The 16,617-nt window shown below is 42.1% G+C and overlaps 1 protein-coding gene across 1 annotated transcript in view; it reads left to right on the top strand.

The window, feature by feature from the left end:
* Positions 1–16,617, top strand: part of ACOXL (acyl-CoA oxidase like) — a 368,132-nt gene that overhangs the window by 334,143 nt on the left and 17,372 nt on the right. Inside the window, 1 exon segment of the mRNA XM_053200963.1 lies at positions 6,379–6,480. Within this exon segment, the coding sequence (XP_053056938.1) occupies positions 6,379–6,480 (102 nt within the window).

Raw genomic sequence — 16,617 nt, 5'->3', positions numbered from 1 at the left:
AAATTCAAAAAAATCATTGACATAACGATTCATTTTTGAGTATTGAACCAGCCTTGCATTCCCAGGATAAAGCCCACTTGGTCATGGTACATTATTCTTTTTATGTATTGCTGGGTTCAATTTATTAATATTCCATAGGGGATTTTTAGATCTATGTTCATGAGAAATGTTTGTCTAGAGTTTTTCTTTCCTGTTATGTCTTTGCTTAGTTTTGATATCACAGTAATGCTGGCCTCATAAAATGAGTTGGGAAGTTTCTCTCCTCTTCTATTTTCTGGGAAATACTGTGTAGAATTGCTGTTATTTATTATCTAGATGTTGTGTATAATTTACCATCCTCAATGGAGAATCTTAATATTTTTTGTGTTAGCAGGTGGTGCACCTGGTTTTTCACTGTGGTTCACTGTGGTTCCAATGTCAGCTTAGTCTCCTAAACTCCTTTAAACTCCTCTGCAGTACTCTTCTGGTCTGTCCCACATATGCACCAGTCAGTGACCAGTATGGCACCTGCATTCTCATCTATGTACTAGTTCAGTTCTCAAAGCATTAGGTAAGATAATTAGCATTAGATTCATATATGCACCCTGGATGCTGAGCCCAGCTTTTAAGAAACTTTATGAGGTTACTTTTCCAAGTCTTTTTTTCTCCATGACCTCCTTGGTACTTTCTGGTTCCCTGGAGCTACCTTTTTTTCATCCTCCAGCAAGAAATCTGGGGTTTAGATGTCCCCATCTGCTGCATATGCCTGCAGGGACAAGCAGCTTGAGGACTAGGGGAAACAATGAAAGTTGGGGCACCTGGGTGGCTCACTTGGTAGGTGGTTCCAACTTTGGCTCAGGTCATGATCTTGTGCCTCATGGGTTCAAGCTCTGCATTGGGCTCACCGCTGTCAGACTGTCAGCACAGAGCCCGCTTGAGATCCTCTGTCCCTCTCTCTCTCTGCCCCTCCACTCTCCACCCCTCTCAAAAATAAACAAACATTTTTAAAAAGTGAAAGTCACCACCAGTTTAGTGGTACTTTGAATTCTGGTCCTTTGCCCCAATCTTCCTGCTACTGTTTATTTTTCAGATTACTCAAATAGCTTTTCCATTCACTCTGTCCAAGAGTTATGGCTACATTCAGTGAGAGAGACTGGGGAAGTCTTTTACTTCATCTTACCCAGAATAGACTCTATAGCCTCTATTTTTAGAAAGAGTTGTCTGCTTTGGGTTTGTTTTTTTTTTTTAATTCTGAAAATTAGACGTCCTATGGTAGATAGAAAAATATCTTTGAATCCTGAAAAACTTAGTTCCAACCCTGGCTCTATAATTCAACTTTCTTGAGGCTCTGTTTCTTCATGTGTAAATGGAGCCTGTGTTAGGGGTCCCCAAGACCACCCTCAGGTTTGATGATTTGCTAAAAGGACTCACAGGACCTTTTTATTTATGTAAAATCTTTATACACATTGCAAAAGGATATAGATTAAAATCAGCAAAGGGAAAAGTAGGGTGTGTGGTCCAGAAAAAGCCAGTAAGACTCCGGGTGTTTTCTTTTTGTGGAGTCCTACAGACAGCACTTAATTCTCCCAACAATGTAACAATGTGACAGTGTGACAGTATGTGCAAAGTGTTGCCAACAAGGATACCGAAGCTTTGGTGTCCAGGGTTTTTATTGGGGTCAGCAGCAGAATATTATTCTGACAATGTAATAGATACAGAAAAAAAAAGCTGTGATTTGGGACACATTTTAAGAAACCAGACATAAGAGTATGGGTGTGCCCCTTGATGGGCATAGGTCTAAGCTACATACAAGCAATGAGGAGAGAGGTAATGGGAGGGAAATAAATGCTTGTCCAAGGATAAATACAAAAGGATAACATTTAATAAATGTCAGGGTGACTGAGTCCCAGCAGAGCATGAGGCTTAACAAATAATCTAATGAAAATTTCAAAGGCCATTTTTAGCTACATTTAGAATTTGAAGAAACAGGCTTCTAGTTTGGAGAAGAGAGCTGTGGTGCTAAGAGATGATGAAAAGAAAGCTAAGCCCTTCATCTCCTATAATATTCCCATCTTCTGTCTGAATTGGGAAGTACTTGTAGTTTGAGAGATCTGAAACCAAGAACAAAAGGGATGTCAGAAAATTATAAATGAACAAATGTGCACTTTTTTTTTAATGGGGAAAAAGTAGATTTTGGAAACTATAGAATTTAAGATTGATATAAATCTAAGTTAAAATTCTAGAAAAGACTATTCAGGATAGCTTATCAGCAATTAGAAAACAGACAGTCACCAGGAGCCTATCTGTGTTCACTGTGGCTAAGCCTTGCTAAATGAATCTTACTTCCTTTCTTAACCAGGTTACTAGAAGAGAAAAGTCTGGAGAAATTGGTATGTCTTGACTTTGGCCAACGCTTTGCCAGACTCTCAGGATATCCTGTGGGCAAGCCAGAGAAATATGAGTTAAATGACCTCTCATTAAACAGATTTTCAGATACTTGAATCAGAAGACTTAGACCTATTAGGTGGGCTCTATTGTATAAAGACACAGATGGGACTTGACAGATTTGTAAATATGACACGAACATGTCAGGTGATTGAGTCAAGATCCATAGAGATTTGGGGGACTTGCGACAGGTCATCTCAACAAGATGATACTTTCAAAGAATAAGGAATCAAAGAATTTTATTTTTTAAAAAGAACAAATTTTAAATCATCTCTTTAGGGACGTTTGTATGCATGTGCGTGTTGGTTGGAAACAGTTCCTGGGGGAAATGGCTTAGTTGGAGTTTGTCAAGTGAACAAACATTTGATGTTAAACCAAATACATATGATATTCTTTTATTTATTCAAAAAATATTATGTGGCTGTCGTAAAAGCAAATTCTGCCTTAACTTGCATATAAGAGTATAGACCCCTAATCCGGGATGGCGATGGTGTTGCTAACACTACAGTCATGAAAGAACATTTGGGTAGTCTGCTCAGTTTTTTGTGAGACGCCTTGAGGGAGAGAATTAGCACCTAGAAGAGGCCCCCAGGTCCAAGGTGGCAGGAGGGCTGGAAGCCATGTGGTGAGAGGGAATTAACGATCTGTGAAGGTTGATCATCTTGAAGAAAGAAAGACTAAGGCAAGATGTGGAACTGATCTTTAAATCTGTTAAGAGTTATTATCTGGATGCTTTTACAGACTCCTGTTTTGTTCCTTAGGCAGAAGTTACAGGGTTAATAGCTATGAGTCATAGGAAATTGTGTTTCAGCCAGTCTCTTACAGCGCGTTAGCTCCTTCACCAGACCTTAGGCTGGCAGAGATGGGCAGGACCAGATCACATTCCTACGGAGCCAGCAATCCATAAATTCATGTTCCACGGGGAGAAGTGGATGGGTATACAATGGCTCTTCCAACAGAAAGACTCCTTCGAGAGCCGGATGCCTCTAAAGCACTGAGCTCCTGTCTCTGGAACACAAAAGGAAAGACATTCAGGTTCTGTGTGAGGGTCTGAGGCTGGCCTGATGGTATCTGGAGCTCAATGTGGTGTTCTGATAGCCACTGAGGACCAAGACACGTGTTTGCCAGGATAGGCAAAGAGGGTTGTTTGAGGAGAGTCTGAACTGTGTTCAAGGAGAAAAGCTAAAGTGCCAAGGCAGAAAAGTGTCCCTGAGCATCAGATACACAGGAGCCACAGAAGGACAACTCAGGAGTCAACAGGGGGGAGGAGCAGACCTAGTCGGGAAGCACAGTGTGAGACTGGTTGAGGCCAGTGGTCTGGAACGAAGCTTGGCCACGATGTCAGCAGTCAGGGGCTTGTTGGGAGCTCTGTGGGACTAAGTGGGCTTGGGCCGGAGTCGGACAGGACTAGACTAGAAGCTGGACCACCATCTCTCGGGGGTGTTAGAGATGGGATTTGTGCCAGATACCCTCTATTTTTCTCTCCAGCTCTACACTCCACCCTTCTCCACCTGGCTCTAAGCCCAGGAAGCTGACCTACATAACTTGGATCAGTGGAATCCTTGACCTCTGCAGCCAGTTAGCTTCTGCAAACAACAAGCCTCAGTTAGAGATTGGAGAGGGGAGGAGAAGGAGGTTGGGATATTCTTGCCCTCTGTGCGCCTCCCTGCGGGGTCACCTTGGGATTTCTGTGTTCCTAGGCCAAAGGTCACAACTCCTCTTAGATGCTTCTGTCTATAGAGCTGTCTCTTCCAGGATTCAGGAGCCCCTCCCTGCCCTCCTCCCTTGAAACCTAGAGCTGGTGACAGTCCCAGAGATACCAGCTCTGGGGTACTGCACTATCCTTTGTGGCTCTCCTACAACTTGCCCACACCCTTATGAAAACCATTTATTGAACTCTTCTTGAATCATCCTAATAGGAAAATGTCATCTGTTTCTTGTCATACCTTGGCTGACACAGGATTCTGGATTGAGTGAGAAGATCAAATAGGTTATTTCAAAAAAACCTTATATTTCTGTGGCTCTGGATTTCTTATCACTGACCGTAGATGTTTGTAGACCCAGGAGTAATGAGAATTAAGTTTCTATACCTAGGAATCCACAAAAGTATTTCTATAGTGGATGTGAAATTCACCTAGAGATTTGTGGTTCAGTCTAGCCACAGAAGGTATACAATGTATCATTTTTGTAAGAATTCATGCTCTCAGGATGTATGACAGGATTTTCAGTTGCTTCTACTATGTCTGAAGGGTCAGCTAACATCTTTACTGCTATTCTATGAAAGAGCCAAAGGTAGCTTACGCTAGCCAAGCAGAACATTGGCAAAGTCATAAAAGAGCCATAATTAATCTTAAATATCTTTCACAGACAAGTCACTAAGCCATACTGTGACCCTTTCTAGGAAGATTGAATAGTGGAGGCTCTCCATAATGATGCTATTTCAAGGATGTCCCAGAACCTCAGGAAAAGAAGGAAGTCTACATGACTTCAAACTGTATAATATCTGAGCCTGATGATCAATAGAAAACATCGTCTTCTGGTATGTGAAGGTCATTTCCATTTGACTATGAATAAGAGTTTTGTTGTTGTTGCTTGGATGGACTTTGATATAATCTTACTTCTAAAGAGTCATTATCTTAAAAAAAAATTTTTTTTTTAATCTTTATTCTTGAGACAGAGAGACAGCGTGTGAGCAGGGGAGGAGCAGAGAGAGAGGGAGACACAGAATCCAAAGCAGGCTCCAGACTCTGAGCTGTCAGCACAGAGCCCGATGTGGGGCTCAGACCCACAAACCGTGAGATCATGACCTGAGCTGAAGTCGGACGCTCAACCAACTGAGCCATCCAGGTGCCCCAAGAGTCATCCTTATCTTTTAGAGGCACACAGTGAAAAGCTTATGGATGAGATGGTGTGACTGAACTTAGCCTCACAGTAATACAGAAAGGGGTGGGGGGGGGGGAATGGATAAAAGAAGATGGTCCATGAGTTAGTTGATAGCTGTTGAAGCTGGGTGATGGAGACGTGGAAGTGCTTTATACTATTCCCTCCACTTTTGTGTAATTTTAAAATAATTGAATATTAACTGCCAAATGAATAGTTAATTCAAAAGTTGTTTCTTGGGGCGCCTGGGTGGCTCAGTCAGTTAAGCATCCGACTTCGGCTCAGGTCATGATCTCGCGGTCCGTGAGTTCGAGCCCCGCGTCGGGCTCTGTGCTGACAGCTCAGAGCCTGGAGCCTGTTTCAGATTCTGTGTCTCCCTCTCTCTCTCTCTCTGACCCTCCCCCACTCATGCTCTGTCTCTCTCTGTCTCAAAAATAAACGTTAAAAAAAAAAGTTGCTTCTGGACACAGGAACATGCATTTATTATTGCTCGACGCCACTGATGTCATGAAGTTCTGTGTGTAGGTTTCAGAAGTGTAATAGGAAAAACGTATTGAAACAAATGTAAATGAGGAATGCCATTTTTATGAGAGTTTAATGAAACTAGGCTCAATGAAAACTGTTAAGATAACATTCAGAATGTACACTTAGAATATTTTTTTCATGAATTGAAAAGGAAAGCAAACAAAAATACTGCATTCATGTTTTAAAATATATTACATGTGGACTTTGCTTCTAAATAACCTGGGATGAGAGCCGACTGGGTGAGGTTACAGATGAAACAAGTCTGGCCATGAATTCATATTTGTTGAATTGGGGGCGTGGCCCCATGGCAGCTTACCATGCGATTCTTTCTGCTTTTATATACGCTTTACATTTTATACAGAATGGGTTTTTTTTTTAGTAAAACATATACTGCACCTCAAAAATGTGACCATTTTACATTGAGGAAGTATTAACTCTTATGATTTAATGAAATGTAACCTTATGCTATTTCTCTTTCTCCTCCTTAGAGTCTCCATTTTCTAATATATCACCATTTGTTCATTTCTCTCCTCTTCCCCCATGCCTTAGTTTTGTCTGTTATATGGAACCAAGCTGGTGTTTCAGGAGCGAGCCTGGTATCTAGAACATAAATATTTGACTCCCACGGCCAGCATGAGGATTAGGAGTCAGGTAAGGGTCCCTGATGTGCAGAAGAAACCTTTGCACTTCAGCCGTCAGCTCTTTGCTTTCTTAGAAAACAGTCCTGTCAATCTTTTATCAGTTCCCACTCAGGGATTTTTATGCCCCTGGGACTTCACATACATGTTTTCATTGCCTACCATGATCATATTACACTTCAGAGTTTAAGTGACAAGGAAATGATTCACTGTGCATGAACTTTCTGACATGAGAAGCAGAAGAGGGAATCAAAAGTATTTTCCTTGTCTTGGCAAAAAATAAAAATGTATTAAGTGATTTTCATTTTTCTGCTTCTTAGCAAAACCCATTAAGTCATTCTTCATATTCAGAAAAAAGACCTGTGGTATTTTTATGTCAGTGATGGTAATGGAAATTCAATGTGATGGCTAAGAGTACCTGAAAATGAAGACAGAGCCGGTGAACCACCACCAAGATGCTGCTCTAAAGGAAAAGAATATAAAACAACATAATCGTGTATAAAACACATTTTCTGACAGCTTCTCTTCCGGGTCCCCCATTAGATGCTATAACATAAGCAGGTGTATATGCTCAGACTTTGCCTTCAAAGGAGCTCATCATATTTGAGGACACAAAGCTGACTTTAAAACACAAATAACGGGGCACCTGTGTGGCTCACTTGGTTGAGGATCCATCTCTTGATTTTGGCTCAGGTCATGATCCCGGGATCATGACATCAAGCCCCGCACTGGGCTCAGTGCTGAGGATTGAGACCTCTTGGGATTCTTTCTCTCTCTCTCCCTCTGCCCCTCTCCCCAGCTCATGTTCTCTCTCTAAAATAAAATAAAAAATTTTAAAAAAAATTTTTTTTTAGCCACAAATAATGACACAAGGGAGCAGAGGCTTCCCAATGAATAAGTTCAGAGTTCAGAGGACAGAGATCACTTAAGGACTTAGGAGCAAATGTCATTCTTGTTGCTAGACCTTCAAGAGTGGAAAATTCCAACAAACTGGTGGTTCGACTGAGGAGGGGGCCGTGCAGTTTTGAGCCTTCAGACAGGGTTGGTTGAAGTGCGTAAAATCACACAAACAGGAGTACGTAGGGCAGACATGTTGAGAAACGGTGAGCAGACCAGTTTGGCTGATGTCTCAAGTGAAAGCCTAGAGAGGAGCCAGATTGCAGTGGACACCGAAGAACCTTGAAGAATCTTTTTCCCTCTCAGGAGAACAAGAATTCTGAAGAAAAGCATATGTAAAGATGTTTCAGTTCTCTGTCGCTGTGTAACAAACGACCCGGAAACTTAGTGGCTTAGAACAACCAGTAATTACGTGTAGCAATTCCACATCTGAACGGGGCTCAGCTGGATGGTTCTCCTGCTGCCTGAGGTCTATGAAGGCGGCCTCTGCACTCACAGCAGTCACCTCCGCTGGGGTGGCAGGGACCTCTGGGGACTGCTGGGCAACTGTCTCCTGTGTGACCTAATGTGGCCTTCCCCACAGCGTAGTAGTGTCAGGAGGGCTGAATGTTTTACATGATGACTGGGTTCCAAAGAGGAAGTGGGAGATGCCAGTCATCTCAAGGCTAGGCCCACTGCTAACATAGTGTTCCTTCAGCCGCATTCTGTTGGCCCAAGGGACTCACAAGGCCAGCACAGATTTGGGCTAGAGAAGAGACTTCCCCTCTCATTGTGAGGAGCAGTGTGCACATCATGCACATCTAAGGAAGGAAAAATTGATGGCAGCTGTCTTTGGATACAAGAAAATGCCCACTTTGGGGAGGAAAAGAATATTTTTAATTTAAGAAAAAAAAAAGCTACATGAAGGAAGATTTTAAATCCATGTGATGAGGTATTTCAGTGATATAAAATAGGTAAATAATACATCAAAAGAATATTGAGTAAAAGAAACCAACTTTCACGTACAACATTGAAGCGCTTTCATATGCTATTGGTCCAACATGCTTTCTACACTTTTCATTTCCTGGAACCTCTGAGCAGCCTGGGAGATAAGCAGGGAACAGACAGACATTTTGGAACAAGCTTTATCTATAGATGTGGGTTGCTAAGACCTATAGGACATCTCCAGGCCTTCTTTTGCAGATCTCAGGGCTACCAGCCATGAGCACTCACCCCTTCTCTGGGCTTTCCCAGTGTTCCCAGAGGGGAGAGGGTAATGTAGCTGGCACCAATGCTTCCCTTCCCACTTCTGCCACACCCCTTTGAAGGGATTTCAAGGTTTCAGAAATATTATCACTAGTTTCTTTTCATTAAAATGTCTGGGACTCTTGGCCAATTGGAGATGCTTAACAGGAGTGGGCTTGTGAAAGGGTGAAAAGGGGGAAAGGGCTGATTAATATTACTGAAACTGATCTAGGTGCTTTACATGATAACTCTTCAAGTTTATTGATTCTTTTCTTTCTTTAGGTGCATCTAATGTTCTAATTCATCCCCTAAAGTTTCAATCCTGTTTGTTAGGATTTTTATTTTAAAAAACCTTTTTTGTTTTTTGCTTTATATCACCTATGTCCCTTTTTAGTTTCTTATACCCTAAAGTTATACTCAATTTTGTCTTGATTTCTTTATGCATTGAAGCATAGTTATTTCATAGTTTATCGCAAATGATTCTACTATCTTAAGACTTTACCAGTCTAGTTCTTTTTGTCTATTATTTCTGCTATGTGTGTAGTTATCTTTTAATATGTGTTGGTCATTGTTATTGGAAAATGATTTGTGAGATTTATGTGAAGGCCAAATTGAAGGCACCTTCTTCCCCTTCACGAAGCATCTGAAAGTGCTCTCAGTTTAAGACCCACCATAAACCAAACTCAAGGCTTGAGTTTCCCATAAGACTTGGAGAATTCAAGTAAGAGCAGTAATTGCCTCACTGTCCCCCAGCGTTATAGCTGTTTGGCATCCAGCTTATTATAGCAAGGGTCTCCTATTAAATTTCTTGCCTAGTACTAGCCCCAGTTTTGACTGTCATCACCCCTACCCCACCCCAGCCACCATGAGGCTGTCAAAGTGAAAATTCAGAATTGCTGGAAATGGCAAATGCCTTCAGGGTAAATGCAATTTTCTTCCTTGTTTATTTCTTTTGGTTCCCTCTTTCCCGTAATTTTTGCCATTATTATTTTGTCAGATCATTGTTGGATGATTCCTGTATTTTCTCTAAGAATTTTGGTTGTTTTCAGCAGAATGGTTGGGGGGAAAACCTAGCTCTCTAGCACCAGAAGCAAAGTTCCTACAGTGTTATACCACTTGACCCCACAACTGCTCTTTAAGTCATTTTCATTATCCTTACACAGGTGAGGAAATGGAAACCCAACATGGAAAAGTAACTTGCCCAAAGTAACACAGCTAGTAAAAAACCCATATCTCCCTGACCCTAAACATTTTCATTTATTTTATTTGGATAAAAATCAGCAGTAGCTAATAACAACAAGGACATTCAGTGTCCAGTTGTTGCTTCTAGTACCACTTTCCAATGAAAGGAAGCAGAGTACCTGAAGAAATGACTGATTCCAAGAATGGGGCAATGCATACATAAGATAAGCCTGAAGCATCCTTCAGTGCTAGAAGGTAAGAAAGTGCCCCAAATGAAAACTAAAACAAAATACCCCATAATTGTGGGGTATGTCAAGGGGACACTAGAATGAGTTAACTTAGAGTTCCCAGTGGCCAAAGCTGGAACAGTTTGAGCATTGGATTATAACCCCAAGTATAAAATAATTAAATATAAGTCCATAATGATATAAATAAATGATGAAATGGATAAATAACGGGGGTTAAAAAAGACCAGTCTTTCTTACTAATGTATGTAGATTCAGTAAATGAAACCTAATTCACGTCCCTTGAGTGTGGGTTGGGCTCCATGGTTTTCTTTTCTTTTCTCTTTTCTTTTCTCTTATCTTCCCTTCTCTTCTTCTCTTCCTTTCTTTTCTTTTCCTTTCTTACTTATTTATTTATTTATTTATTTATTTATTTATTTATTTATTTATTTTTAATAATTTATTGTCAAGTTAGCTAACCTACAGTGTAATAGTGTAGTCTTGGCTTTGGGAGTAGATTCCTCTAATTCATCACTTACATACAACACCCAGTGCTCATCCCAGCAAGTACCCTCCTCAATGCCCATCGCATGGCCATTTTCCCCACCCTCCAGCCCCCTGCTCCCATCAGCCCCCAGTTTGTTGTCTGTATTTAAGAGTCTTTTACGGTTTGCCTCCTTCTCTCTTTGCAACTTACTTTTCCTTCCCTTCCCTATGGTCTTCTGTTAAGTTTCTCAAATTCCACATCATATGAGTGAAAACGTATGATATCTGTCTCTAACTGACTTATTTCATTTAGCATAATACCCTCCAGTTCCGTCCGCGTTGTTGCAAATGGCAAGATTTCATTCTTTTTCATCGCCAGGTAGTATTCCAGTGTGTGTGTGTGTGTGTGTGTGTGTGTGTGTGTGTGTGTGTGTGTGTGTTGTGTGTGTGTGTGTGTGTGTGTGTGTGTGTGATCTTTATCCATTCATCAGTTGATGGACATTTGGGCTCTTTCCATAATTTAGTTATTGTTGATAGCGTTGCTATAAACATTGGGCTACATGTGCACCTAGAAATCAGCACTCCTATATCCTTTGGATAAATTCCTAGTAGTGCTATTACTGCATTGTAGGGCAATTCTATTTTTAATTTTTGAGGAACCTCCACACTGTTTTCCAGAGTGGCTGCACTAGTTTGCATTCCCACCAACAGGGCAAAAGGGCTTCCCTTTCTCCACATCCTCGCCAACATCTGTTGTTTCCTGAGTTGTTAATTTTAGACACTCTGACCAGTGTGAAAAAATTTTCTTTTATTTTAGAGAACAGAGCATTGACAGGGAAAACAGTTACCTTACAGTGGAGAAATCTGGCAGATCCCACCTTAACCAAGTACAGTAGGTGATCACAAGTAATAAGTTGTGTTGATGACATATACTTATGATATTATGCAGTGAAAACAGCACTTCACTTATCTACAAAAATCCATACCACTTATCTACAAAAATGTCAGAGTGAATCAGATGGAAGTACAGTCTACACAATACCTAACCAGCCCTCAAACTGCCAGTGCATGAAAGACAAGGAAAAACTAAAAAAAAAAAAACAACAACACAGACCAGAAGAGACTTATGGAGTCATGATATCTAAATTCAGTGCAGTGTCCTGCACTGAGTCCTGGAAGAGAAAAAGGACATTAGTAGAAAAACTGATGAAATATGAATAAATTTGCTAGTATTAACGTACCAATATGGCCCTCTTAGTTTTTACAATGGACCATAGTTATGTACGTTGTTAACATTAGGAGAAACCGGGCAAAGCGCATATGAGAACGCTCCATATTATCTTTGGAACTTTTCCTTAAATCCAAAAGTATTCCAAAATGAAAGGTTTATTAAGAAAAAAATAAAGCATCAGGGAATAGCAGTCAGCCGGGGCTGATTATAAATAATAAAACTTCCGAACACCCAGGAGTGATGCTGCAGGTCTGGGCTCTGATAATTAGCAATGCGTGTATTTATGCTAAAAGAAAACAAAATGGAATTTCATTCTCATAAAGATCTTCCAGGTAAGTAAGACTGATGTAATCCCCATTCAACAAATGAGTGAAACTCTGCAACAGCGAAGTTAAAAGACTGCCCAAGATTCTAGCTGAGCAGAGAAACCAGAACTCCTAATCCCAGACGGATCATCCTGCTTGTCTGCATGGAGCACGACAACAGCTGAGTTCAAAAGCTTCGCAGGGGCCTGCCTGATGTCCCCGAGTAGGTAAAATCCATCCACATATGCCAAAGGCAGCACAAGTGCCCTGTTGTCCAACTGGAGCCCGTAGGAGAGGGGGTTGGGTTGGGGTTTGTTTTCTTTTTAGACTCCAGCTGATCCCCCAACAGCCCTTCATAGCTGTGATAAGTAACTCCTTTCTTTTGTCTGGAACTTCGCTGTTGACAGAGCTCGTCCACATTCCTTATCCTGTGTAATCCCCACGAGCGCCCTGTAGTGTGAATCGCTGTTGATCCACTTTATGGATTGGGAGACTAAGGCTGGTTTACTGCTGACTCAAGCAGTGGTAAAGGTGAGGCTTTGGGACTCTAGTACACTGCTGTTCTCAGTGTTCCCAGGCCCAAACTGTAGGATGAGCTGGCTCCACCTTTACGTCCTCAAAGTAGGTAGGGCCCTGGCTCAAAGGCAGTCCTGTGGCAATACCCCCAGGACTCCATCATAACAATGCTCCTAAGCTGGGGTGCCTGGATGGTTCAGTCGGCTGAGTGTCTGACTCTTGATTTCAGCTCAGGTCATGGTCTTGCGTTCCGTGGGTTCAAACCCTGCCTTGAGCTCTGTGCTGACAGTGTGGAGCCTGCTTGGGATTCTCTCTCTCCCTCTCTCTCTGCCCCTCCCCTGCTTGTTCTCACTGTCTCTCTTGAAATGAATAAATAAAAAAGAAAAATGCTCCTAAGTAACAGATTTCTGTGCCCTTTCCATTAGGTACTTTAGCAGGGGTATGTATAAAACAAATGTGTGCTTTGTTCTTGGAAAATTTAGCATCCAGGCATTATCCTGTTTCATTCTTCATTAACCTAGACATTCGGATTTATTTTTCTTCAGATAATTATCAGCATTAGGGAGTAGCGATCAGCCGAGGCTCATGTTAAGAAGGCAAGACTTTCAAAATAATCTACCAGTTACTAATTGTGTATCTCCACAAAAACCAACTTCGTTTGCTTAAAAAAGAGAGAGAGACAAAACAAAACAAATACTTCAACTTCTTAACATAGTGTATTTTACTGCAAATGAATATTTGGCCTTGAGTCCCTACTTTTACACCAGCCTTTAAAGTAAATTTCAGTTTTACCTAGAGGAGCCTCATTTTTCTCACTGGAGTGTTTGCACCCTGAATTCCTGGCACAGCTGTCCTGCTCTGTCAGTGCCCACCAGCCCTGGAACACGACTCTCGGTGACATGCAAAGAAAAAGCAAGTACATGGGACATGTGGTCAGCTCATGCCAAGAAATCAACACAGGAGGAAGCTTTAAAGTTTATGTCTGTTGAGAGAACCACAGCCCAGCTGTGGGTTGCAGATCAAAAACGACCCTATTCAGTGTGGTGAAAATAATACTTAGCAAAATGTTGAATCAGGTTCTATTTCCTGCCCTAAACCCAAATAATGGAACCACGTGAGAAAGCATGTTATAAAGGATCTGCAGGGAGGTCAGAGAGGACTGCATAACCCTGCCCAGACGTAAGGAGGGCCACCCTTGGCACCTTCCAAAGGCTGCGGGAGATTGCCTGTAAGAGTAACACTATTAAAAACCAAAATTTCATTCAGGAAGAGAGAAAATAAATACGAATCATGACCATGTCCAAGCAATCTTGACACCCTTCCCCAATATTTGATCATATTACACCCAAACATTGCCTTGATGTCCTGTTTGAGCCATGACCCGTCAATTTCTTCCTAAATGCACAGTTTCTGCTGGGGCGACAGATGGCTGGCACCTTGTCCCATCTAAGTCATTCTCCCATGCCTTCAAGACTGTTTTCATTTTGGTGTGCCCACTGATGTGCTAGGGTGTTCTAGGGTGAAGCTTAGATTTAGCACTGGAACAGTGACCAGCAGGACAAGCCTAAGTCCTCTTCTGCACCCTTGGCAGCAAGGGCACACAGGAACAGACCCAGCCCCTGGTAGCCTTGGTCTGCTCCACTGAGAGGGACGATCCCTTCTCTCCCTGTGTAAGAGAGAGCTGCTCAGGGACCCAGTTGTAGCAAGGAGGCCAAGGGGAGCCTGTTGATGGCAAGTGATCTCTTAGGCTGTATCTGCTCGAGTCTACAACAGCTACTAAGGCTTGGAGTTTAGTTTCGGTTTAGTCATTCAAATGGTTGAATCATCACAGGGGGGAATCATTCAAGCCCATTGACTGATAGGTCATTCAAGTACTTCTGAGCAGAGGTACCACCTTAATGTCAATGACACACATTGATGTATTCTTAGGAAATGTGGCTTGGAGTAAGAATATGCAGAAATGTGTCAGACCCCAGACCCCAAACGCCAAGACACTACTGGGATCCTTCAAATTTAGAAGATGGATCACACTTATTTGCTATTTTGAACTAAGTGAAGAATATAAATTCAGCCATTGCCTTGTGGCCAAAAGGCTTGGGGTAGAAGAAACAAACCAGGAAGAAAACTTAAGGAGGAGTTCCAAGCTGGGAAGATGGTGTTGAGATGTTAGCCCTTCTCAAATCTCAGCTTCAAGAACATGTACCTTATACTTGTACCTGTGATGCTTAGAAACGGTACACCTGCCCTTCACTTCCTACAAATGCAGTATGGCTGCTTTCCATGCTGCTTCTGTTAAAGGCTTTTTTTCAATGGACTCAGATTTCCTATTCTTCTATTTTCCTTTCCCCAAACCACCTGCATCATGGCATCTGAACAGATGCGCAGGTACCAGAAACAAATACAACACGAACTGGGATTTTAGGGCATAGGATGTTAAAACTTGCTTGAACAGGGAAAGGGAGGTAGGGTGTCTCAGGTCCTTGGCCTCATCTGCTACCCACAGACTCTTGATTTTTTTTGTAAGGAATTTGAGAAGGAATCTGTGGTTCCCTCACCCTGGTCCCACTTACCCAGCAAGGCCCATCTGACTTGGCTACAAGCAAGTGATGAGGTTGTGACGCTTGGCTCTGTTCTACAGGCTGAGTGGAGAAGCTGGCATGGAATGTAACCACAGGCACCCATCCCATCAGGGTGGGAAGGGACATCTCCTATTTGGTGGCTTTGGCCAAGAAGCTGGGTGTTATGAAATAATAGCACAAAGGAGTGGTCATACAGAGAATGTAACAGAGTCAAATTTTAAAGTCTCCATTGATTTGAAAGCATCCCAGAACTGGTTCTAACCTTCTTTCACTTCTGTAGAACCCCTTGGTTCACCTGCAGGAGACAGCAGGGACCAACTAGAATATGAATGCATCCTGGTCCACCTTCTCTTTCCAGAGCTGGAGACCTCACACAGAGGGCCAGGGAAAATATCAGTAACAACAGATACTAAGAAAGTGGGTTCTCTCTTTTCCCTTCCCCCGGCCCTTTACCCCTGGGCCCAGCCTGCTCCTCAGCAGCATAACATGCATTGTTGAACCTATAAATGGACACCACTCAACTGAGGTTAAGAAAATACAAGTGGGATTTGATTTCTTCAGTTTGACCAAGGACTGTGAGGTCACCACTCCTGCAGTCCTGGTTTCCACGTGGCAGCCACCTGGTCAACCCTCATGCTTTGCCCCATACTACAGTTTTGTGTATCTGGGGAACGAACCAGCATCATTCTGTTTCTCTTATTCAAGGTCAACTTGTTAGAACCACAGGAGAGAGCAGTTTGTTCTGCTGATCTCCAGCCCCTGGGTTCTTCTGGCAGCTGCATTATCCTGGGCTCCTTGGGGTGATACTTGAAGTGCTGGGTAACTAGGGCATCCTTCTCCATCCTTTCTCCATGAAAGTCTCAGGGTTCACCCCCTTACTCCAGGATGCACAGCGAGAATTTCCCACTGGCAAAATGTGTTCCTAAGAGTAGCTGTGTTATAATAAAAAGACCTTTTAGGAGATGGAATTCAGCCCTGTGTAAGCAGGCAAGGCAAACCGTGTTAAAGTTAAGGACAAGGTGGGTTTTATTATGATTCCATAATAATAAAATTTAAGTGAGTTACTGAACTCAAAACAGGAATGGTCCCTACTATATCCATTTTGTTAGAAATTAATATTCTAGCTAGAAATGAATATGTTTTACAAAATAAAACGTGTTTGTAGCTGCTTTTCTTTTTCTGATGCTGTTACCTTTTTCCTTTGATTTTAGAGACTGGATATTGCTGTGGCCTTCTCTACTTCTTCTGTCTTCTGGGGGACTCAAAGCACTTGGTACTTAGTAACTATACAAAATAGGGGTGGTCCCATTTTAAAGCACAATGGACAGGACTCACTTGTGAGAACCCACAGGTCTGTCCTTCCCTGGACACTGGTCATCCCCATCACAGAACTACCAGGCCGTAATTCTGTAACCAAATTGGCTATTGCTGAGACAATGTAAGAAGAATATCCAGATCAAGCGTGTGACTTTTTGTAGGGTCTTTTGGGATACAGGTAATCTATTT

The sequence above is a fragment of the Acinonyx jubatus genome, chromosome A3, assembly GCF_027475565.1.
Source record: "Acinonyx jubatus isolate Ajub_Pintada_27869175 chromosome A3, VMU_Ajub_asm_v1.0, whole genome shotgun sequence".
Taxonomy (NCBI): Eukaryota; Metazoa; Chordata; class Mammalia; order Carnivora; family Felidae; genus Acinonyx; species Acinonyx jubatus.
This window is presented reverse-complemented; position numbering and strand designations above follow the sequence as displayed.